The 25017-nt window shown below is 41.4% G+C and overlaps 2 protein-coding genes across 3 annotated transcripts; both read right to left on the bottom strand.

Annotated features, from left to right (window-relative positions):
• Nucleotides 1-1132: 1132 nt before the first annotated feature.
• On the bottom strand, nucleotides 1133-2943 carry ttr (transthyretin (prealbumin, amyloidosis type I)). Its single transcript, XM_053862868.1, has 4 exons — nucleotides 2878-2943; nucleotides 2037-2182; nucleotides 1831-1966; nucleotides 1133-1240 (listed from the first exon to the last, which is right to left on the bottom strand). The coding sequence occupies exons 1-4, from the start codon at nucleotides 2941-2943 to the stop codon at nucleotides 1133-1135; spliced, it is 456 nt and encodes a 151-aa protein (XP_053718843.1).
• Nucleotides 2944-3958: 1015 nt separating this feature from the next.
• On the bottom strand, nucleotides 3959-21224 carry LOC128752857 (uncharacterized). Of its 2 annotated transcripts, none has more exons than XM_053854539.1 (14): nucleotides 21094-21224; nucleotides 15944-16069; nucleotides 15514-15675; nucleotides 15304-15442; nucleotides 14472-14641; nucleotides 14094-14228; nucleotides 13800-13985; nucleotides 13016-13572; nucleotides 11523-11665; nucleotides 10935-11153; nucleotides 10467-10709; nucleotides 10154-10287; nucleotides 9550-9867; nucleotides 3959-9467 (listed from the first exon to the last, which is right to left on the bottom strand). In XM_053854539.1, the coding sequence occupies exons 3-14, from the start codon at nucleotides 15553-15555 to the stop codon at nucleotides 5022-5024; spliced, it is 6732 nt and encodes a 2243-aa protein (XP_053710514.1). In that variant the 5' UTR covers nucleotides 15556-15675; nucleotides 15944-16069; nucleotides 21094-21224; the 3' UTR covers nucleotides 3959-5021. The 2 variants fall into 2 exon arrangements, with proteins under 2 accessions (XP_053710514.1, XP_053710515.1); XM_053854540.1 differs by lacking the exon at nucleotides 21094-21224 and adding an exon at nucleotides 18732-18795.
• Nucleotides 21225-25017: the final 3793 nt, after the last annotated feature.

Raw genomic sequence — 25017 nt, 5'->3', positions numbered from 1 at the left:
CGGAGAGTGCGACTGGGAGTGTACAACAATGATTTGTCCATTTGTAATGTTAGTAAGGTCACCAACTCTGCTCTGAATCCTGGTTGTGTGAGTGAGTGAATGAGAACAATAGGGTGCGTAAGATGTTGGTCGGCTTTGTCATGATATGTTTTTTTTTTTTTTTTTAACTTTTCAAGAACATAGACAGGGCGCTGAGCTGTTCTTGTCATGGTGACTTCACTGTTCCAGCCCCACTATTCTACTGTCCTGCCCCATCTCCACACCAACAAATGTGAGCGCAGCACGGGCTGGTTCTCACCAACAATATGCACAACCCCCTCCTCATATTACCGTATTTTCTTGAGCCTTGTTTGTGGCTGGACCCCGAGTCTTTATCAGTCTCCCTCTAGACTCTACACATTACACTTATACAAACTGAGTGATTAGATTAGACTCAATATCATGTATTTTATTGAATTGAATGCATCATATATATTTTTTTAATCTTTCTGTGTTTACTATTTTGTTTGGTATTGAGTATGCTTTTTATTATTATTGTCATTGCCTCTCTTTTGATTTTAATTTTTCTGTAAAGCATCCACTGTAGAGCTTTATAAGTGAATTTGACCTTGACCTCAGTCGATGGACTATAATGGAAGGCAGGCAGAAGTAAACATGAAGGTGGGAAAGTGGGGTTTTTTGTTGTTATTACAAAAATACATTTCATGTTTTTGGATTATCATTCATCATATCACTTTGTTGGATCAAGGCTTCAAATTATAGAACTGACAAAGAGAACTTTGAGAGATTGAATCTGATATTTATAGAATTTATATTTCACATGTATCCCGACAAGGATTCAAATTCTGGCCATTGTTGACTATATATCAACAGTACACAGCAGAATTTAGGGCAGTTGTGGGACACTGACAGGAAGAAACAGTTAATATGGGTTTTTATAAGTTTTGTGCAGTGCAAGTTCTCACTATACTTCAACCTTTTACCCTTATCAAAGAGGATGGTGGCCCACATCCCAGCGCTGTTGGCGGAGGCAGTCCTATGATAAAGCGTTTATTTGCAGTAGGTGGAAGTGGAGTCCATTCCTGAATGCAATGGTCCCCGGTGCTGATCCGGTCGTACTCGGCCGTATTGTTCACTGGTGAGGGTTGGTGATGACTGCTGTGGTGGTGAAGGAATATGGGCTGAGCAGCAGTGCCAGTATGTAATGGCGGTGACCGTCCGCATGGGCTTCAAACACAACCTAGCACACACAGAATGGAGTCTATCAGAGTTGACTGTGAAATGAGGACTAAAATACTGTATATCTTTTTAGAGCGTTTTTTTCCTCTGGACATTAACCAACTGTGAATGTGAAGGAAGCGCTTTGTCGCATGCAGTCAAAGAGGAAAGCCACTCTGTGGGTGAGCTTGTTTAAATATTACAGCTGTCTATTTATTTGCCATACTTGGACCCTGTCAACCGTGCTCCAGATGTCATGTCCTCAGAATGCACCGCGCTTTAAAAACACTGCTGTGTAGTGTTTAGATTTTACCCAGCACAAATATTGAAGTATTGAACGCTTATTGTCGTTCTTGCCTGTCAGCAGCCCACGTGGCGTTTTCTGTCGTTTGACAGAACCGTTTCTTCATGTTCATTATCTTTTTTATTCATGTATCTAAGCTTTAATTTAAGAATGTATTTGAGAGTTACACAGAACTCTCTCTTCTCTCTCTTCTGGTAACCTCAAACTATCGGCATATTGAATCAAATCCAGTCATACCAACTTGTAGAACTCCTGTAAAGCATCACTTTCCCGCATTGTAAAGATTACTACGGTAATCTTTTACTCACGTCAGCCACTTCGTGGAATGGTTTTGTGCCCTCGCTGAGCCAGTAGGCTTTGGTGTCAAACTCAACACGATACAGTCCAGCAGGGAACTCTTGCTCTGTGATCATGTTGTGAATCTCTCCGGCGGCATCTGTCACTCTGCCGTGAAGAGAGCAGGAGTGAGTTTGGGAAACGTCCTGAAACACTTCCAAACATGTCTGGCACGTACCCGGCAGCTACCTGGACCCATTCTGCGCTTTTTCTGTACACCTTAATTCCCATTCGTCCTGCAGGAGTTCCTTTCACCGCATCCAGGACCTTCACTGTTAGGGGACACGTTGTGTCTGAGCCTCCATGCTGCTCCTGGAGAGCTGACTTAGATCAGAGGTTGGGATTACAGTCCTGATCAATGGATGCAACAACAATTCCTCCGAGTGTATTCAGTCGAATTTCCCCATTGCAGAACAAATAAAGAAACTCTAATGAAATCTAATGTCGCAGTTATGATGCCCACAGCTAGTGGAAGGCAAGTCCTTTCATATTCTGGAGTTATTAAACAACAGGGTACAAAACACTTCAGCCTTCAACATGGGTACTTGGTTTATAAAGCCAAGAAGACTACACCAGCCTAAAAAAAATGATGACATCCATAGGTTTCTCAATCTCCGAAAAAAAAAAAAAAAAGGCAAGAAATCAGCGTGGAAGGACATCTGACAGTTGGCATGTACCTAGGAGCATTTCCAGTCTTGTGTTAGACTCTGGACAGTGTTTTTGGTCATGAGCCAGCACTGGTGAAAAGAGGGGATATGTAAACATGTCTTGACCTGTGAGGGGAAAGTTCCTCTGGATTTCAACAGAGCCAGGTCTTGCTTTCTTATTTGAATTATTTTAATGGATGCGTGATCATATTCCAAATGTTTTTTGGGTTTAAGCACAAGCCCTTCACTTGATTTTTTTTTATTTTTTTTGTTTCCCCCCGGCAATACGGTTTGAACAAAAGCCACCTATTGACAAGATTAACCAGAAGTTTATTATATAGCTGTTAATATAAGATCAACGAAGACACTTACTTTGGCGGTGCAGTCACAGTGGACCACTGCTATGGCCAGGAGTAGATACCGCAGTGGCTGAAACATCCTGACCTGATGGACGACCAGGAAGACACTGCCTAACCTCACATGATGTTCGCCCTCTCAAAGCTGCCCTTTGCTCTCTTCTCCCTCCCACTCCAACCTTTCTCCTGCCAACCTGCACTGTCATGTCACGGCTTTTAATAATAAAGCACTTGATTGATGTCGGTTTGTCAATGAAATGCATTTTTATAAACTATATTTTTGTGCGTTTAAACTACTGTATTTGAATGTAGGAATTATTGTGGTAAGATTCAATGTCAGTGGACGATCTGAATAATTCATTGTGAGTCAGAAAACAAGTCAGATGGTTTTTGTTGGTACTGCTGGAGCAGAACGTATGTGGATGATAGTCTTTTGACGTGGGTGTCGGGATCTCTGTGGCAATCCTGGCTGTTAATGCCAGTTCTAGTGAACATTCTGGACGACCATCTTATGTCTCCCACGCCTTCAAATTTCCAAATAAGACCTGGAATTGAGTGGCGTGTGAAGACACTTAGCACGAGGGCTACTTAAACAATAAACCCTTCTTTTGATGTATAGGTTTGCTGTTGCGTGATGTCCCAGAATGACCTCTTGTTGGGTAACTTCAGGTTCTCACCCTCATATGCCCACCACCCAACATCCAACCTCACTCATCCACTCTTCATGCAAACAGTTTCAAGTGTTGAATTTGGCAGCAGATGTCGTGTTTTGGACCATTATCTGTCAGTTGATGTGTTCCTGGAGTTAAAATAGTTTTTGTGTGGATCCTAAAACAGGACATTATTTTGTACAAAATACTGAACTAGAGATTTGGATGCAACAAAGAGAGAAATAATGATTGAATTGTTGATTTAGCAGCTTAAATTTTCTTGGTCTGAACTTATGAGGATGAAGGTGGAGAAAAAGAAAACCGTTTGATTTAGATGCAGACATTGAAATATGATAAATGATAAAACTGACATTTTGGGAAGCATTTTATTTCACAATCCAACAAAGTATGTACACAAAATGTAAGCTATGTTGGTATCAGGTATAAATGAATCGCAAGACATGATGAATATTTTGGAAAAAAAAGGCATAAAAAGAATGTTTCCCCATACAAGCATTACCTTACATTTACCTGTATTCACAACAGACACACAATTCCATTGACACTATTTGGCATGTTCATCACATTACTGTAAAAGTATCAACATTCTGGAATTAGGTTTTTGCCACTTGCAACACAAACATCATCGTTTGATGTTCTCTCCTGCAGAACAAGAAGACGTTCTGTTTGATCTTAATCTCGTTTCATTGTCCAATTGTTTTTTATATCATTATTTACATTTATATTTATATAATATAGCATTTTATATATTTATAAAATGCATCTGGTTGGTTCCTTAGCAGTGTTTTTGTCACATAGTTATCAGAATACGTGCCTCGAAATTGGTGCCAGAAATCTAATTCCATACATATTGAAAGAATCATCTTATAAATCAGAAGTTTAAAAAAAAAGTAATGTAAGAAACAAATGTGCAAAACTTGTGTATCAACTGGGTGGTCAAAGTAATTCAACAAACCTTCACAGTTAGCATCACTCAAAACAAAAGTAAAGAAGCAAAAATAGAAGACAGAAAAAAGAGCAATATATATGGTTCTGTCATCGACTTTGTTTTCAACAGATTTGTTGGAAATAAAAAAACAACAAAACAAACAAAAAAATGACAGCTGTAACAACAACCAAAACACTATCCTCATGATCTCAATGCAACCAAGTGACTCTCACCCATACCACTATGTCGGTTTTCACATGCTTTTCTATTTGCCATTCACATACGTCTCATTCTTGAATTCATTGAACTCCTCTAATGTCTGCAACCCGATACTTAACCGTACATTCCACCACCTATAGCATGTACTCCGGCCATGCATGTCTCTTTTTATTGTATCATCATCACAGCAAATGTGACTGGTTCTTCAGGTCTTCCCTTATATAAGGCCTTATGAGGTCTTGGCTGAGTCACCTCCATTTCACGCTCCATTTTATTTTCAGTGCTGATTTATTAAGTTGCTGCCAATTTTCTCGCTTCTCTCTCCCTCTTTTATCTTCCCTGTTATAAGACATTCGTCATCTGAGCCTTGTCAACACCCTCCTCTTCCTCAGAGATGTTTAATTTTTCAGGAGACTTACCCAGTAATTCAGACTCTTTATGAACGGCGTTGAGCTCTTGGGGAGCTTTGTCAGTTTTTGTCTCCTGAGTCTGTGAGACGGTCTGGTTGTCATGCTCGCTTGTGCATTGTATTTCTAACCTTTCATGTATCGCCTGAGCCTCATCCTCAACACCCGTGTCCTCTTCAGAGCTGTTAACTTCTGCGACCATAATACCCAAAAATTCTGATTGATCTGGCTTTTCGACAACTCCAATCTCCCCAGGCTCCTCAACACTGTTGTCCTCCTCAGAGATGTATACTTCTGGATTGTGCAGGCCCAGTAATCCAGATTTATCATGCAGTGCTACTGGCTCTTGAGCTGCTTCATTGACCATTGAGATGCTCTCATTGTCAGACTCAAATGTGGATTGTGAGACTAAGCTTTCAATGGGTAAACTCAGGTCGACGACCCCAACGCCCTGTTCATTCTCAGAGATGTTCACATCTGGAATGGGCATTCCCAGTAATTTGGATTGATCTGCTTCAGGCTCTTCAGGCTGAATTGTGCATTGTGAATCAAAGTCTTCATTTGATAAAACCTGGTCTTCTTCTGAGATGCTGTCATCTGGAGTGTTCCTTCCCAATAATCCACATTGATCTGGAATGGCTTCTGGCTCTTGGGCGACCTCCTCAATGACTGTCCTCTCCTTAGCCTCCTCAACACCCTTGTTTTCCCCCGAAATATTTGCCTCTGGAATGTGCATGCCCAATAATCCAGACAGTTCTTGGAGTGCTACTGGCTCTTGGGGAATCACGTCAATGACATTCGTCTCCTGTGTCCCAGAGATAGTCTGGTTATCCGGCGGAATAGTATATTGTGAATCTAAATTTTCATTGAATAAAACCAGGTCCACAACTTTGACGTCCTTGTTTATCTCAGATACCTCAGAACATTCTGGTTGATCTGCAATTGTTTGTGGCTCTTCGGCAACCTCCTCAATGACAATCATCTCCTGAGCCCCCTCAACACTGTTGTCCTCCTCAGAGATGTTTACTTCTGGGTCGTGCACGCCCAATAATCCAGACTGATCTTGCAATGCTACTGGCTCTTGAGTTGCGTCAGTGACAGTTGTCATCTGAGCCGTTGAGATAATTTTAGTTGCTATAGGGAAAATCGGGTCCACAACGCCCTGGTCATTCTCAGAGATGTTCGCATCTGGAATGGGCATTCCCAGTAATTTGGATTGATCTGCTTCAGGCTCTTCAGGCTGAATTGTACATTGTGAATCTAAATCTTCATTTGATAAAACCAGGTCTTCCTCTGAGATGTTTTCATCTGGAGTGTTCCTTCCCATTAATCCACATTGATCTGGAATGGCTTCTGACTCTGAGGCAACCTCCTCCGTGACTGTCATTTCCTGACCCTCCTTAACACCCTTGTCTCCCTCAGATATGTTGACTTCTGATGTTTGCATCCCCAATAAAGCGACGTATTCCCCAAAATGCTCACCATGCTTTTCATCGTCGCTCATGTTCGCGTCCTGGCTGTCTGCTGAGAGAGGTTTATCTGCAGCAAGTCTTCCATCCGTGTATTGATCTTCACATCTATCATGATCTGAACTTGAACTTGATGACGCAACCTGCTGATCATCATCATCATCATCATCATCATCTTCAATGCTGTTTTCTCCTAACGTCAGATGCTCCTCACTTGGAGTGATGGTGTCAGTAGTTTCTCTCGGAACTGTGCTGTTTTGGTCTTGATCTGCTTCACTCTTGAAATCTGTGATTCCTTTGTCATCTATCTTGGGTGTGTGTTCGGTCGTGGACAAACCTTCTGAGCCAAACGTTTCAGTTGTGCTTTGTTGATGAGCAACATTGGTACTCGGAATGTCATAGTTTAAATCATTGTCAGTGATCTCATCTGTGTCACTCTTACTCTCTTCACGAGTGTGTTCACATGATAGACACTCCACTTCAAAGGCAGTCTCATCAGACCTTTCAGGGATGGCTTTGCCTTGTCTTTGACCAACTTCCCCTCCACTGGACAGCGCTTCCCCAGATGAGCCAACATTAGCTGTGCACTCTGAATCAGCAATGCTATCAACACCAAAGTCTTGAAGCTTATCTGATTGTAAAGCTACGTCTCCTATCCCGTCACCTGATTCATCTGATGATGCGTTCTCTAAAACGCCACTGGTTTCCTTAAGCTGCTCCTCTACAAAAACACTGGCATTGTTCGTTGTTTTTGCCAGATGTTCAAGTTTTTCAGTGACTAATTCTGGATGTAAAGTATCGATCGCAACACTGAGCTCTTTGAGTTTTTGCAGTTGGCCGTCTTCTGCCGTTTTCAACATTTTGGGTGCTTCAGTTTTTGTGGCATCCTTTTCAGGCAAGGCAATATTGTCGTTCCCCTCTTTGTCCAAGGTAGCATCTGGTGTGTGTGTTTTAGCCTGGCATTCATCGTCTTCATCCTGCCTTTCATTTGGGGTAGAACTCTGCTCGGACACAATTTCTTTACAGCCACTGTCAAGGCTAAGGTGCAGGGAATCGGTGTCACAGTGGTCGGTGTCAAGTCTGGTCGTGGTTGCATCATGTTGGTTGGCTGTTGTATTTTGGAGTGGATGTTTGTCTGCAGTAGCTTCTACTTCAGCACCTGGAAGTGTATTTGTAATGATCTCATTTGGGGGATCACTACCACCAATCTCTAGTCCATCCTTGTCCTTCTTAATTTGGGCTGCCGTTGTTTCAGACAATGACAACTCAGGTTGAATGCATGCGCCTGAATCTGTGTCGGCACATTGCTCTGCTGTCTGGATGTCTTCAGCCTCTTTTCCCTCCAAATGAAATCTCTCTGAGGGCAGCATTATTTCATCCTGGTGAGGAAACGAGGATACATCGCTATCTGTTGACAGTGTATCTGCCGGTGGTTGAGCATCGCATGTGACAGAATTGGGTTGTTTTCTTGATTCTAAACCTGTGAGGCCTTTACCTTGGACTAGTGTTTTATCGAATTCTTCTTTCTCACGTCTTTCGTTTTCTGAATTGCTTACACCGGCATCATCATCACTGGAAGAAAGTGCCGGACTAAATTCTGTCTTGCTCACGGTGGTGTCCACTGTCAGACCTGCCTCTGACGAATAACTGGTTTCAGCGGATTGAAAATCCTTGCCGGTGTTGTTGGTTTGGTCAGAAGTCACATTTGGTTGAAGCCTACTAGAGCTGACCAGAGTGACTGTATTTGGCAGAATATCAGTCAGGCTCTGTTGTGGGCCAGTCGCGGTCATATGTGCCACGCTTATCACTGAATGCTCCTCGCCAGTATCCAAGAGAAGACCAGGTGCTGTGTGTGGCTGCTGTTCTGCAAACGTCTGCTTTGACTGTGTATTAGCTGCATTATTCTTGTTGTGAGTATTTTGTGCCGGCAGAGTGCCGCGCACACGAGTCTTGGCTGCTTGGCCTAACACCCGCTGAGGGGAGACAGCCTTTTTAACTTGGGGATCCCTTTTGGGCACATGGCCTGAAGGTGAACCCGGGTCTACTCTCACCACTCTGCTTTTCTCTTTTACGAGCACATATTTGCCAGCAGGTGCTGGTCTTTCCAACGTCCTGACCTCTGTGGCGGTGGTGCTGATAGGGGGAACCAGCCCACCTGATGCGATGATCGTAGGGCTGATTGTTGGGACGATGGGGTTAGCTGGATTTGTGCCTTTGTAATTTTCAATGCCTTGGATTATTACCTGGGTAGGGGAACCCTGTGGTACAATCCCAGCTGGAGGACTTTGACCGCCATTTACTACCAGCCCAGAGGAAACACTTTGGTTTCCGCTGATCATGTACAACCCTGGGAGACTGGCTGCATGGGTGGTGTCTGCCAGCACCAGTGCGCTCTGTGGCTGGACAACAAAGTGCATTGGCTGCATCACGGCGTTGGTGGTGTAGTAAAGCGGCTGCTGCTGCAGCACCACACTCTGTGCAGCACGAGGTAGTGTGACCGAGTTAGCGACAGAGTTGCTCGACATGTACTTGATGTTTGACCCATTGCTGCTGGTTTTAGCAATATGGCTCTCAGAGGTGACCGATTTGCTGGTGACGTTCTTTGAAACTGAGCTAGTCTCCAGTTTGACGTGAGATGCCTTTGGCTCAACAACATGACTGATGACTGGTTTAACCTCTTCAACAACAGCCTTGGCTTTAGCCCCTAATTTAATGGTAGGTTTTGGTGATGGTACTGGCGGTGAACAGATCTCTGCCAGGGTTTTGAACTTCGGCCCCAAATTATTGAGAAACTGCAAGTCATCGTTTGACTCCAATAGGCTACAGCAACCTACTGACTCCGCAAGAGAGACTTGGTCCTCGTTGCAGTACAATAGCAGACTGTCCTTGGTGGGCATGGCGCACATCGCTTTCTGTTGAGAGGAAAACATGCAAATGGTCTCTGTAAACAATGACTGTGTTCTGTTTCCGTTGACAAATGAAATTCAGACGTACCTGGGAGTAGTAATCTTCCAGGAAAGCATCAGGTAGTGCGACATTTTCATAAAGAGATGTTTTGTTGTAGCCTCCAAGCAGCGCACTGTTTGCAGAGTAAACTGCAGATTGGTTGGCGAATCCTCTGGAAAAGCGGTGTCTGTTTTCCATCTCCATAAAGTTTTCACTTGTTTCATGGAAGGCCTCCATGCTGAATGCGTTATGCACTGACGTGCCTTGCAGATGGACAGATGACTTTGCGGGACCCATTTGATAGTTCGATGCCTCTGATGCCTCTACTTTCTTGCTGCCTCCAGCTCCCAAAAGGATCGGTATATCCTGCGATGATACACGATACATGATAAATAATCGAACATATCATTTGATACAGAGGGACAAAAACTCACATGCAACACTGCGCTCATGTTAAACATTAGAAGCCATACAGCTTTTCAGTCTGACTTTCTGATGTCTGAATCCATTTGATGTTGAACAAATACACGCAACTGAAATGTGATGTCACTAACTGTAGCACCACTGTCGTACCTTCTTATTAGTTGTAGCTGTCAAGGGACATTACTCATGTACATGTCCTCTCGTTCTCATATAATATAACTGTACGAACCTTATCGTCACCAGGTCCTTCGGTGTGGTAAGATATTAGGTGCTGTTTTGTGTCAAACGGCAAATCGCTGAATTGATCTGGGAAGATGGTGTTTGCTCCTCCACACTGGCAGAATAGCAGCAGCAGAGGGATCACTGCAACCATAAGACATTACAGTTATCATGGAAATGTGTGTGCGCATATTGATGAATTTCTCTATGTGATTATAAAACAAAACAAAAATAATAAAATTATTCTCCTTCTTATAACTTGTTAACTCGTCTACTTTGTAGGAGAAGCTTGAATGCGTGTGGTTTGTCTTTGTTAAACTTACAGAGTAGTAAGCACAGTGGCATCAGCAGGAGTCCAATGGCTGGGGCAGCAAGCTCGGATGATGTTCCTGTTCCAGATTTTGATGTACGAGGACTACACACCCTGCTTTCCTCACAGCTACAAACCTCCACTGTAAATGTCTCTTTGTCTGCGCAGGAAAGATGTTTGTTGTCCATGACCTCCAATTGCAAATCATATATTCCTGGCCATAGGAGTTTATGAGAACGAAGAATTGCAGTTGTCGCTGAAAATCGAAAAATAAAAAACGAATAAATATTAAATATTTCAAAAATACAAACGCACATAGATGTTTGGGCCGATGTTATAATGTGTTTGATTGTAATTAACTTGTTTATATATGACGAAAACAAACATGAAATATAATGCCAATCATTACAAACGTATCAAATAAATGACTCCATTTCTGAATGATCTGGAAGCGTTTAGAATCTTGTAATGACTTTCTTACCGTTAATGTTTTCTATGTCCCAGGGTACGCTTTTCTCAGACACTATCTTAAAAGTGAAAGGATCAGCGTTCGGGTAGGAATCCTTGTCAAAACCAGTCACGTAGACGGTTTTCTCATCAGAGCACATCGTACTGTGGCTGGCCACCAGTGTGGGACAGTGGTCGTTGGAGTCGGTCACTTGGATGGCTATGGTTCCTGTTGCTGTTTGCCCTGGCGTGTCTAGACGTGACATGAGCAACCAGTGAGATGAAACAGACTTTCGATACTAACAAGAAACAAAAACAAAGTATGAAAAACACTATTCATATCTAGTGGGAGATGATTAATAGGGGTCAAAAATGGTGAATGACCTTTTGAGAATGGATGTTGACAGTCTCCGTTGACAAACTGAGTGACAATACTTTGTTTTATGACTGATCCAATTTGAGCAGTTTTGCAGGTTATGAAAAAGTCAATCATATCCTTCCTATCATATATATATATATATATATATATATATATATATATATATATATATATATATATATATATATATATATATCCTCTTATTTAATTTCTGTTTTAAAAAACAAGCGTGAGATTGCTCACCTTTGCTTATCGCCAGAATCTTTGCAAGATAAGTTCCATTCACCAAAAATGGAGATTCTCTGTCTGGTGCTTTGTTGAGTTTGATTTCCGCTGTATCCTCGTCGATAGTAAACCAGTTGTCAGGGTCATATGCCTTTGCATAACTGTAATGGAGCAAAACATTTCACAAAGCAAGCAAAAACATGTACACCATGTTTGAGAAGCTATACTGTTTGCTGTGTGATACACTTGAGTCGTCCTTAAATAAACAATATGGTACGGTGCTTAACCTTGGTTTTCATCTATGGATGCATTTTAGTGTGCTTTAACATGAAATCGATTGAGACCAGGTTTACATGGTGAAGGTGCCAGTGAAAAACTTCCCACTTGGTGAACTTGGATGAACCACAACCACATGTGGCTCATCCCCATGGGGAGTGGCCTTGTATTGCCAGTGAAGATCCGCTCCCTGTGCATGCCCCACCAAACTGGTGCTCCTATTTATTTAAAAATGATAACGCGGTTTTCTCTTATTAGAGAACAGTGTTATTCCACTGAAAGCCATGGTATTATGATAGAAATGCTTTATCAAAACCTAGGACGAATTAGCCACTTCTAGCTAAGGTGGAGTATCAACATCACGGCATTAGGATGATCGTAATAACGTTCCTTTGCCAAAATTACCAACGTGTTTATCATTACTGTGATTTAAACTTGCACGTTACTCGAAACTTCACATTCACAACTCTTTAAAAAGTTTAAAAAGCAGTGTCCATGATACGCATTAAAAGCTTCCGTGGTGGACATTCGTCACGTGACGCAGCACTGCGCATGTGAAACCAATAATGGCTGCAATCGATGACGGTCCAATTTTTTTCCTTTGTAGCTGTAAAACACCAGAGGGATATTGTAGTGGCATGCAAGCTATGTGGAGACTCGAAAGCACTATGCACGTCCAAAACGACCAATTCCAATCTGGCCACCAAGCTTGTGGCAAAAGAGCTCAAGGCGGACGCTGCTACGGTTCGCTAGTCTGACACCACAGGAGAAGCTGCACATACTAGTTGCCAGGTATGTTGCGGAAGACATGCTCCCTGTTGCATGTTCTGAGGTGAATATGTTTGAGCACTGCTATAATATACAGTTTAAAACAAGTTACTTTCACTAGTAACCAGTTACTTTGAAAGTGATGAGTAACTGGAAGTAACAAAATTACTTTTGAACAAAGTAACTAGTAACTGTAACTAAGTGACTAACTTAAAGTAACTTGCCCAGCACTGGTCGTCATACATTTGGCGTGTCGAAAACAAGTGTCAACATTTGACCCTGTGTGCACGTCATGGCCTACTATTGAGTAATGGATTTTGGATGATCAGACGGCTGACAAAAATATTGTGCGTATGTCGTGTGTTTTGTGGAACTACTGTATGTTTCACAGCGGTTCTCCATGATGATTCGTCAGAGAAAACAACCTCTTGAGCAGTAGAAATGTGGATAGAGACAAAGTAACCAACCTGACATCTTCAGCAGGTTCTCCAGTATCTGGATCGACAGCCGCAAATACTGTGATCACTTCACCTATAGGGGCTTCGTCTGAGTCCTCTGAAACATCAAGCTCCTTGATGTTGGGTATAAAAGCAGGAGGCTCTGGCAAATTATTGACAGCTATCAGGATGGGATAGCTTTTCTCCTCCGTGGTGGTTCCGCCGTCAGGTTTTAATCCAGCCTCCCCACTCGGGTTCACGCCAGCATTTACTCCGGCATTTAGTCCACCGTCCGCTCCGACGTCCACTCCAGCATCGACGCCTACGTCTGCATCCACTCCAGCTCCGGCACCAACTCCTACACCAACTTCGGCACCGGCCCCAGCACCGGCACCAGCACCAGCCCCGGCGCCGGCGCCAGCCCCGGCACCAGCGCCAACACCTACACCAGCACCGGGTGCTAAAGCGCCGCCCTCTCCCACCTGAACACCCACGTCTAGTGAAATTTCACCACCTTGGACAAAAGGTGCTACATTTCTAATCTTCAGGCCCAGCTCCAGATTCTGAAGTTCTTCAAAGTCCACTGGCTGTAGGGATTAGAGTGTGAGTGTAAATATTGGTCATTTGTGGACACAAATGGATCCATCAGAACAAAGATTAAGCTGAAGGCCACTGCGAGAAACAGTAGCATTTTAATTTTATCAAATGAAATTGAGAAATGTGTGAATCAACGGTGCTGTTTTAACTTGGTAAAGCAATTCAATTTTAAAGTTTTTCTGAAATTACTTTCAGAAGTCGAACTTGCATATCGTACCTTGATCAGCTTCAGAATGCCTTCATTGGTTTTATTGTCTGTTTCAATTGCGAAAAGGTTGTCCTCATTCCCTTTTGCAATTTCAAAAACAGTAAGCCAGTTGTCTGATTTCTCCAGGTCGGGGTCCAGAGATTTAATTCTCATCACAACCACATCGGCAACATTTTCGTCCACAGAACCGCTATACTGTAAGCACACAGTTGCAAAGGAGAAGCAAATCCTCAGTCGTAGTTAGGAACACACTGCGTCGGATATGGTTTAAATCTACTGTGTCTTGTGTGTAGCGCATCCTACCTCTGATTTTTCCAAAGTAGGAATGTTGTCATTGATGTCCATAATCGCTACCTCAACTGTTCCAGTCCCTGTGAGGCCGTTGGGTGCACCTGCTAAGTCTCTTCCCAGTATAGTTAGTCGATAGAAGTCGTCCGTCTGTTGAGGATAACAGACTCAGATCATATCGTACTATCTGCCGTCTTTTCCTGGATGGTGTTTCTTTTTCCATAGATTTTAATCTTCAAAAACACTTTATAATATAAGCAATAGTTTGTGTCCATCGTCATAACACAGGACGGCCCAGTACCCACTTCAGAAAACCTGGCTGTTTAGGTCAGGCGATATATTTACTCATGTTATTTTCCCTGCATTCATCAGGACAAAGACGAAAAGGTGCACCTCTCGGTCCAGCGTTGGCTCCTTCACAAACAGTTTTCCAGTACTTCTATCAATTGTGAACATGTGACCAGAGCCAGCAGGCTCCTGATTGATAATGGTGTAGGCGATCTCCGAGTTTATGGTTCCCTCTTGATCAGCGTCGTTTGCTTTGACCTGCATCACGAAGGTACCTGCGGCAGGTGACATCATATTTGAAAAGAAACGATTAGATGTGAACTAGTCATTTGAATAGAGTGTCTTGAAATAAGACCATCCACATAATATACATGTAAAAAACAGAGCACGTCATGGCCCAGGTCTTAGCTTTCACCAGCTTGATATATCTTTGTGGACAATTCTTGCTGGTTGCGGTCATGACAATGTGCATGTACGGTTCATTTCTAGTGTTTCACCAGTACGTATGTGATTCATTTTATAAACACATTTGAGATCTGGAAATTTGTATTTTGGGTTCCAACCGCTGACTCACAATACAATGGAAGTTTAGGTATTTGTTCACAGATTATCTGTCAGTCCGCCTCTAGCCTCGGTGCATTCCGAAAAAAATGTTCAGATAAGTGACTCGATGTGATGAAACAAACTCTCCACTATGGGCATTAACTGGTGAGAGTAGGGAGAGCTGCGCCATGTTTTTTTTAAATTGGCAGTTTTGATAGAGCTGTTTCTGAACAGTTTTCTGTACTTCTTCTAGTTGGCTCCCCACAATAGTAGTGGCCTGAGTCACATTCATTACAGTAAATAATGAGTTTTAATCTCTCCGCTTTAGCGTCTGAGGATATATGAAAACAGCGTGATTTTGGGTTTGTTGGAAACATAAGTGACATAAGAGCACCTTCCTTGCTTGATTCATAGACTTTGCCCTTGTGCAGCTCAAACACCGGTGGATTGTCGTTTTGGTCGACCACTGTGATAGAGAGTGGGATGCCCATTTCTGCGGGGCTGCCGTCCATGAACACTGCGTTACCCGTGAGCTGTAGTGGACGGTGAAATAAAGATAGTAGGTTAGTGACAAATGTATTTGTCTGTTTCAGTCTTGACTCACATTGAAATGGGGGTGTGTTTCTCTGTCCACCTTCCCAATCATTTGGACAAACCCCGTCTCCTGGTTTACCACGAAGATGTTATAAGGCGGCTCATCAGCTCCTGGTCCAGACAGGGAGTACTTCACTCCTCCTGGTCGCTCCGTATCTCGATCAGACCTGATCTAAGGATGGAACCACACCACACCACAACAGTTTAACAGTTCTATGAAAGTACGACACTTACTAAATTGCAGGAGTTGAACATGTTGTTGGATTGTTTGGAGGTTATCGATAGTTCATATCACTAACATGGGATGGGATTCTTCATCGTGCATTGCAAGTTCAGCTCCTTTTGCTCCAGTAAATCTTCATGTTGTCCTATTCTGATTTTTCAGTTCCACCATTACACAGCGTTATTCCATCCATGTCTGCCTCTGAGGTGATGCTTACCTTAGCAACATATTCTTTGTGATCATATGACGTGTTCTCGACTACTTTAGTGGTAGGGATGACCCATTCTCTCTTTTTTCTGCGGCGTATCTTGGACTGGTTCTCCTGCCCCTGCAGGCTCAGCTTCTGAAACCAAAGAGAGGATAGAAACTACAAATGGAGCCACGCGAGGAGCACAAAGGTTTGAAACCTGAATATTTGGTATTCCCACAAGATATTATAGAGTTACATTCATTTAGTTTTCCTTTTGTTTGAGTTCACCAGATCTGGAGAGTCGTTGTTGAAAAGGCCTAAAGGAACCGCAAGAAATATGGACCCCTTAAAGATTGCTGTCTCAATGACACCATGGAAGGAATGTTACTGCTTTCCTCCTGCTGGCTTTACATTAGTCCGTGAAATCTCACTGTGTGGAATCTTTGGGTTCCTGAGCAAGCCACTTAGTAACCAGCAGCAAGAAACCTGTAGGACCATAGTTGGCGCCATAAATCATTCCAAACAGATAAATATGTTTTCTTCGTAATGTGCATGAGAAAGCCAAGGCTGTCAAAAAATAAATAAAAAAATACAATCACGACACGCTTAGTTGCATTCGGCCATAGTTAACTGGGGATTATTTGTAAATCAACCATACTAGTGTTCATGTATTACTGGTGTAGACTAACACTGTAACCACAGGCTTCTGTTTCGTGTCACTCACATCGACAGAGTGCAACGTTTCAACAGATCCTCCAACAGAATGCCTCTGCATAGTACTAAGGATAAAGGTATCTGCAACCTACGTTTTCACACAGGCTTGCTGTGCTTTTATGAATGTTTATGAATGTTTAAAAAATAAACATTTAAGTGAAAGTCATGAATAGGATAAAAATTAGCTATAGCTGAGGTGGAGAAAGAAACTCGTCACCATTGACTTTTGAAAACGGGGCCCATAGTGTTTTGTTTTTCTACTGATGATGGCTGCTTTATCTCCGTGTAGTGCTTCACATTCGATTCACTGAACTCTAGTGGTAACTGAGTTCGTATCGACAGTAACAGCAACTAACTTGAGCACCTTTGTTTCAGATGTTTTGCTGGTTTGACCTAAGGTGTCTGATGTTGGGTGGATTGGCCGAAAGCTGAACATGAAGTATGTATGTTTAAATGGTACAATGATCCCACTGAATGAATAACAAACCGGATAAACCTGGAAACACAAATAAATGATGCTGAGGAAAAGTAAAAAAAAAAAAAAATCTGAATGTCCTGAATATATTTTTCATTTTTTACAAACTAAAAATAATTTCAATAAAGCTAGTTCCACTACTCCACCGCATAAAAAATGCCTAAAATGAAGGCAGTATAAAGGCGCCTGAAAAACATGACAACCATGAATTTTGTGAGGGCTGTAAAAGTGGAACCAGTAAGAGCAGTCAAAACTGTCGAGTCAAGGTGTTGAGCATGAGCCCACCCCACCCCAATTCCATAAAAAATAACTGCAGCAGCGTATTCAGCAATCCTTTTTTGATCTTGTATTAATCCCTTTTTTTAATTCAATGATCAACTCTGACATATATTACTTGGCCCAGGTAATCTGACTAGGTCACTCTGCACTTAACAACAAGAAAAGTATGTATTTCCTCTGAAAATCATTTCAGTCCCCAGCTTTATACAGGTTAGTTTAGATTAGATATAATTTATTGGTCCCAAAGTGGAAAAGAAAACATTTAACAGCAGTAACTGCAAAGACATCAGAGACAACAAAACATATCAAAGCCACAGACCAAACAAAGATGCACACAGATATTTTATCATTTCTTTAGCCGTGGTAATAGCCATGTGTCGGTGGCACCTGAAATCATTTGAGTCGTAGATATTGATACCTGCTCTCTTGAATGAGTTGAAGTTTGTTAAAAACAACTCATGCTCCTGTGTTTACCGTCAGCAAACAGAACGTTAACATTAAACATGGTGTGGTTGAGGTGGGGGTTGGCCCTGATCTGCTTGTGTCAGGTGGAAACGGTGTCAAACTATAAGTCTTGAATGTAAACTTCAATGGCAAAACAAGGAAATCACGTCAATAAACACGCCAGTGAACAGTATTTAAAAAGACATTGTGAGTCTTCGTGCATTGTTGCTCTGCTGCATATATGTCGCAATTTTCAAAGCCAGGTGACTTTTATAGATAGAAGTTCAATGACATTATTTTCATTATGGTGAAAGAAAACACAACCTATAATATAGCATATAATTAATAGTACGCTTGAAATGGGTTTAAGATTAAACAAATAAAACATAAAAAACATTATAATTATATTTTTTGTTGTTCCAATTGTTTAAATGAGCTATTAGGGGTTGGATTAGAATAGAAATTTGAATTGAAGTCGGTGAGTTTTTGGTTAGAACTCATGTTAAAGCAGCAGAGGAATCTTGAGGTGATGGCAGTCGTTTCAATAGCCACTGTCAGAACAGTGGGTGTCAAGGTTATAATTACTGAGGAATTTTTTTTACTATATATATAAGTTATATCTGTTAAAAAAGATATAAGACATCTTTTTTAACAGGAAAAAAAATTGTGTGTTTGAGTTTGGGTGTAGAAAAATACAACTTAGTGTAACTAATAATAATAATAATAATAACAATAATAACAATAATAACAATAATAATAATAATAATACGATCTTGGAAACCACGGTATCATGAATCAGTCAAGCTCTGATCTGATCTGGTCTGCTGAATCAGCAGGTTCTCACACCTGAGCTCTGCATCCCTCCACGTCTAACTGGAGATGTACAAACAGCTTAACACTTACGGAGCCCAGCGCCAGATCCAGGAGCACCAGGAAAAGGAGGCCCAGCGGTGACAAGGAGGATCGGGCCATTGGTGCAGGTGAGCAGCACAGTCTCTACTCAGCACAGGAGATGGTCCGGATGCTCTCTTCAACCTCCTTATCTTGGCCCATCCCACACGGCACCGATCCTCCCAGCCTCCAGTGTGTAATGAACAACCCCCAACCCACCCATCTCCTCCTCTGCTTATATATCATATTTCCAGCTGTCACATGTTTGCATGTTTCTTAAAGGTGTGTCTACTGGTGATGTGAGATCAGAGAAGGTCAGGAAACAGCCGTGGGGTGTACAGTGAAATGAAAATGAAGACATGAATTAAGTGACATAAAAAGTCTTATTAATCGCACGTCTTAATGTGGGTATGATAAAAAACAACAACAACAACAACATCAACATATTCCCCTCTATCATGATTTAACATTGTGTTGACAGGATTGTGAGGACATACATACTTAACAGCCAACAAAACATGGTGTTGGTAATGATGTTGCACAATGTCGTCTTGCAGCCGCTTGGCTCCTAAAATGAATGACAGGGTCCGTGTCGGAAGATGATTTTCTGTCAGATAGTTTGCGTTGTGTTTTGCCTCCATTTCAGTAATGACAGAATGAAAAAGATGAAACAGTGACATTTAATTCAGCTATTTATTCCTCCCAAGAACAATGAAAATAGAAAGGCCAATGGTGAACTGTGCTGTTTGCCAAGTAGAAAACGTCAAACTGTCTGAACCGTCTTTTCAATTCAATTCCTAGAAGTTTAACTGATCCAGTTTCAGCTTCAGTGTTGCCACTTCTAATGTAATCCAGCATCAGATAGCGCTAATTTGTTTGCCTTCTTTTATAAATGTAAAGACAACAGTGAATAGCAACTCAAGTGGTTATGTTACTACCTGAGAATTAGCCTTTCACTGCCAAGACTGTTTTACATGGAACACTGCCTCGGAGCTTTTTTTCACTTCACAGACTGGAAACCCAAAAACACTGTCTGCTGCAATACGAACCCTTTGGTCTGCATTGATTTCTGCGATAGCGTGGCAGTTATTGCTGCTTAAATAACCAACGATTGAACATGAAGGTGCAGTGAGAAGAGGTTTCACTGGTGTTAAGTTTAAGTGTATATGTTTTCATTCTGGTTTCAAGCTGAACAAGCGCTCATGACTCCAGAAACCCTTCAGGCGTCTGGAGGTGGGACTGTGCGACATAGATTCAAGTTTTGACAAGCCGCGTTTCAGTTTGAACCCTATGTTTCTTGTTCTACATTGATTGAAGGTTTTGTGCACATACATACCCCTAAATCAAATACACCAGGGGGGAGAGGGTCAAAGAACAGAATCTGTTCTGGCCCATGATATTCAGCACATGCTGAGAAATGCTTGTGAAAGTGAAAAAGGCTCCTGTGTGTTGCAGATAAAATCAACATACTGTGAATGAAGCTTGAACTTGATAGTTTTTTTTGTAATAAATAACAGAGTGGGGGGGACTGAAACTTAGACAGAATGCCTCCAGAAAGAAAAGAAAATACAAGACTGCATCACTGACAGAATCGGCCGAAGGGTCAACAGCGGACACGTAGCGACAGGAAGGTACCGCTGGAAGAGTAGTGGGGGAGCCTGCTCTGGTACTGACCACAGCACAGTGTGAGCTTGCAGAAGACGAATGAGTGATACGCAGGAGGAAATGAGGGAAATTTGTGATGAAATGCTCAAATACCAGGAGAAGCTGAAGCTCGTCTTTATTTTATTTTATCACATTAAAAGAAAGAGGTAAATAAACAAGAGGCAGTTGCCAAACTCCCGGACCTGGTCTGGGCCAAATGTCGACCCTTTGACTGTATTTATGCGGCCCTCCTGGAGTGAGAGTAAAACTATAAAAATGATCATGTCGGAAGGTTTCTGACACTTTTATTTTGTTTTTCGTTTATTGGGAGTTCAACTGAAATATAACGTCCTTCCTCTTCAGCCAGACAAAGTCTTTTGCGTATAGATTTTGTAATGTAATTTCATTATTACCCACAATATCCATGGTTTTCCCATAATGTCAAAACATTTTTTTTTTTTTGTGACTGACAGCGATGTTTTCCAGACGACACTGTGAGTCACACTCAACTAGATATGGACGTAAACAGGGGAAAACTCACCTTATAAATAAGTCCCTATAATAAACTGGAGCTTGGCTCGACTCCTGGACCAACTGAGTCATGCTATTCACAAGAAGTAGTGATGAAGCTGCTGGTCTTAGGAACAGCAAACGTTCATTCCCATGACTCAGACCTGAAATATTCTGTGACTCATAACATGAATGTGCGAAAAGCAGTGACATCACTTACAGATGAATCTCCTGAGCTCTGGCTGGATTTCCGTGCTGTAACCTGAGGTACTTGCCTGGTGCGGATCTGGCACTACCAGGTAAAGCATGGGCTTCCCGGCTTCAGTCGTTTCCAGTCCAGGAAAAGCTGCTAAAAGGAAAAGGAACGGATGAAGTTTTCTGCTATTCATTGTGGATGACGTTGAGTAGTTGTCTGGACATAGTCACTTCCACGTAAAGGACTTGAGAGTCATCTCGGTTGCCACTTTCTCAGAAGTAAACACACTACTCCACCGGTGGAAACATGCCCAACCGGTGGAAGAAGTCGTCAACTGAAAATGGAATTGGTCCCAGTCAAATCTGATAAACATCAGAATGTTTTTCATTGGACCAGCAGGTTAACTGCCGTAACACGCATCAGCACGACAGAGCAACAAGCCTACTGAAGTGGATTGCACCAAAATGACACTTGTCAGCTTCCAGCATAAATGAAGCTCAGTAGACAGTGGCTAATATCCGACTTTTTTTTTTGACAGTTGATGATGACCTTTCCATGTAATGAGGCTATTAACAACAAAGCACAGGCGGATGATCCAGTAAAGCAGCTGTGCATGAGTCATATTTCTCTAGGCACTTGTACAACCACATTTGAAAAAAAAACATTGCAGTAGTTTCCTCATCTCACCTGAAGTGGATGAAGTCCAACGTGTTTGAACTGAGAGCAAATATTGACACTTTCACACATTTGACCGTCATAACAAGTGGCTCTGTGGATGGTGGAAGAATCTCAGGACTAGGCACGACAACTGTCTCTTAAAATCAGATCATATAAAACTTTTTTTTTCTGATAAACCATCAGGGTTATATAAATCAATATCAGCCCTTTGTTTTTAGTATTTTTTTTAATTGGCTTTCCATCAGCCCTTGTGTTTGGTTTCACTTTGAATTCACTTGTTTCTGATCCCTTCTGATGTGTCACTTGTTGCATTTGACTTCTTTCACATTTTCTGTTGTTAACAAATGTCGGTGATTTTCTTATTCAGGGTTTATTGTTGGTGGAGATTAAGTCGATGAACCTTTGTCACTAAAAATAGTGAGTGGAAAGCATTCAGAGAGTCCTGGTGCCAGAAAAAGTGTTGAATTCATCTTAATATTAGTCTTATCTTGATTAATTTTTAGGAAACATTGAAGTACTCATCTGGTTTGGTCAGTCTAAACTGGAATACATTATATAAAAATCTGATGCTCAACTTGGACTATGAAGGCCAACGCTTTTGTCGCATGTTGAAGAGTCATTCTTCACTTTCCATTGAATGAAAATAGCTGTGGGAATGTCTGAGTCAGTCATGTTCAGGAGTTAAATATCAAGAATGCAAGATGCTTCTCTGGTTGGTTTTAAAACCTTTGTTATTGTACAAGCAGCACACACCCTCTTACCTCTCCGCATTCCTTCTTTAGGCCAGGTGTTCTTGAAAGCAATGAAACCAAAGTATTGACATCCTGACAAACACTTGACTTTGGCCCTCAAGCCTCTACCTTTTATATTTCAGCAGTTTAATTTATGGAAGCAATTGTGGACCATATTCCAAATTAAAATGTAGCATTTTTTTCCAGAGTAAATCTGTTTTTTTCAGTGATATTTATATCTTTTAAGTGATAAATAAAATTAAAATTCAATAATCCACGCTTCATTTTCCTTTTTTTCATCATGTCTGCTTCTTCTGTGACATAATTAATGTTGAAGACTTCATTTTCAAATGATGCGGTGCCAAATAATACCTGACATTCAATCTGTATGGTCTAATTTGACAATGAAAAAGTAGTAAGACAAGTACTCAGAATGAAGCTTTTTTTACTTTTTCGTGTGAAAAGTGAATCGCAATCCGAAGCGGCACAGTTAGCGGCATGTTACTGGTTTGACATTAAGTGCGGGAGTCACTCAGAATGTCACTGACCACTCTGAGCCAGAGCTGGTTTGTTTGATCAAGCCAAGCAAATTTGTTTCAGGTGAGTGATTTAAAATATTATTTATTTAAGTCATGCTGTCAGGATCTGATCTTAAGGGGCGTCATGCATTTTGTATGTAATATGAAGTTAAATGAGGGCGCAGATCACTCTATTTCTATGTTCATGCTATTGGCAGACCATGGAGTGAACCTTTACTCTGCATACATGTAAGGTACTACAGCCTCAAAATAAGTTTATTACTTGTCACTTGTGAGTTATGAACATTTTTTGAATGAAAACAAAAATGCAAAGGTTTCTTTTTTGTTTAGTTATAAAATGTGCGACTAAAGGAATAAAATTATGATACAGATTCAATTATGGATTTTTCAGTCAAAAATGCTGCTTTTATTCTGCCATTGAATTTTGGGAATCACTTGCTATTTTTTTTAATGTGTTTTTCCTTTTTCGTTTTAATTATGCCACAGAATGCACAGTCCTGAGGAAAGAGGAAAATGAAAACGCAGTTTGGAATCGTGACTCAAAATATACAGCACTAACTTGAAGATGAGATTTCTGTGAATACGTTTTCATTTGGATTACGTAGAGCAAATATTTATTTTTTCTTTCTAGCAAACAATTATAATACTGCTATGACATGAATAAAAATTCATCATGTCAGACAGATTCTCATAAACCATGTACATTAGAGTGACAGATTTATTAAAGCTGCGGGGGACCACACCCTGTAATTACAGTGAAGCCAACAAACTGGTCTCCAGAAACTCAAGAGCAAGACACTATAGATGTCTGATCACTGCTGCTCTTCTGTGTGGCATTCAGAGCAGCTTAGTCCGCCTGTCACTGAATAAGAGGCCCATGCTCTGCCTTGAAAACATAGTATGTCATGCTGTCATCAGAGTTTGCATTTGCAAACTAACTAGCACCATTTGCTGAGGTGCTAGTTGACATTTACTGCAAATTTCCAGACATCCACCTGGGTTGGTTCAGATGAATAAATACAATGTTTTTTTTAAGTCACAGCTTCATATGGCACAGCAGCTTATTCCTGCAGTTTTCCCAGATCTTCCCAGAGAGATATGTTATTTCCAGCAGACTTGTTCTTTTATGCTGTAGTTCACCGTCAAGGTGACACTGAATCTAGTGGGGATTGGTTTGTCAACAAAGGTCTGTTGAGGTCATCAACTTTAGTCGTGTTGGTAAAAATGTATATTTTGCATAGCTCAACTTCTTACAGAGCTTGTTCCACGCAGGTAGCAAGGTGTGTTACAGTTTCTCTCCCCTAGTTGGACTCAGCTGTTTACATACATTTCTGCAAGTGTGACTGCAGCTTGACTGTGGCAATGATTCAGTTTTCTGAGCTGTCATGTAAGCATGTTAACCCAGCAGCAGTTACCTGAACTCAGAAAGGGGCTGTATTTGCACTTCTCTTATCATGTCAGAAATGTACTTGGTCTCTTGCACCTGTCCTAACCACTGTTGATCTCTGGCTGTTTTTCTGAAAGAAAATTTATCTTAGAATTTTTGGTATTTTGCCTTGTTTTTTTTGTTGTGTCCGACTATAATTGAGGAATTATCGTTCACATCAGAAAGACTTCTGTAAGTCAGAAAAAGGTAATGGTGTAAATAAAATCTTTTTGGTTTTGACATCTTGTTGTAGCCATTTTACAAAACCTGTTTGCCCACTGAGCGATCCCTCGTGGGCAAATGGTGAAGACAAACAAGTCAGTCAGAAATCTGACTGACGTTGACCTGGCCTTTAAACTTGTCATCACATTTTCAGATCTTATTTTTAATTTGTTGGACAGTGTTCCAGGTGAGGTAGAGTTGGATCAACAGTGCCTCTTGGTGCACTTGGTGTTTTTGCAGCAACCAGTTACAAGACTTGTATAACAATGCAATCATAACAATTCAGAATTTCTGATTCCAGGTTATGTCCCTTCTGGGGAAGTTCATGAATTGATTTATTAGTTCGGGGCAC

The sequence above is a fragment of the Synchiropus splendidus genome, chromosome 1, assembly GCF_027744825.2.
Source record: "Synchiropus splendidus isolate RoL2022-P1 chromosome 1, RoL_Sspl_1.0, whole genome shotgun sequence".
Taxonomy (NCBI): Eukaryota; Metazoa; Chordata; class Actinopteri; order Syngnathiformes; family Callionymidae; genus Synchiropus; species Synchiropus splendidus.
The sequence above is the reverse complement of the archived record's forward strand: the minus strand, read 5'-3'. Positions and strand labels throughout refer to the sequence as shown.

Coding starts and splice junctions, on each gene's coding strand:
- ttr (XM_053862868.1), bottom strand. CDS start 2,943: ATGTTTCAGCCACTGCGGTATCTACTCCTGGCCATAGCAGTGGTCCAC. Junction 1,967..2,036: donor TGGGTCCAGGTAGCTGCCGG/GTACGTGCCAGA, acceptor TCTTCACGGCAG/AGTGACAGATGCCGCCGGAG. Junction 1,241..1,830: donor CATTCCACGAAGTGGCTGAC/GTGAGTAAAAGA, acceptor TGTGTGTGCTAG/GTTGTGTTTGAAGCCCATGC.
- LOC128752857 (XM_053854539.1), bottom strand. CDS start 15,555: ATGATTGGGAAGGTGGACAGAGAAACACACCCCCATTTCAAT. Junction 13,573..13,799: donor GCATTCTGAAGCTGATCAAG/GTACGATATGCA, acceptor TAATCCCTACAG/CCAGTGGACTTTGAAGAACT. Junction 10,288..10,466: donor GCCACTGTGCTTACTACTCT/GTAAGTTTAACA, acceptor TTATGGTTGCAG/TGATCCCTCTGCTGCTGCTA.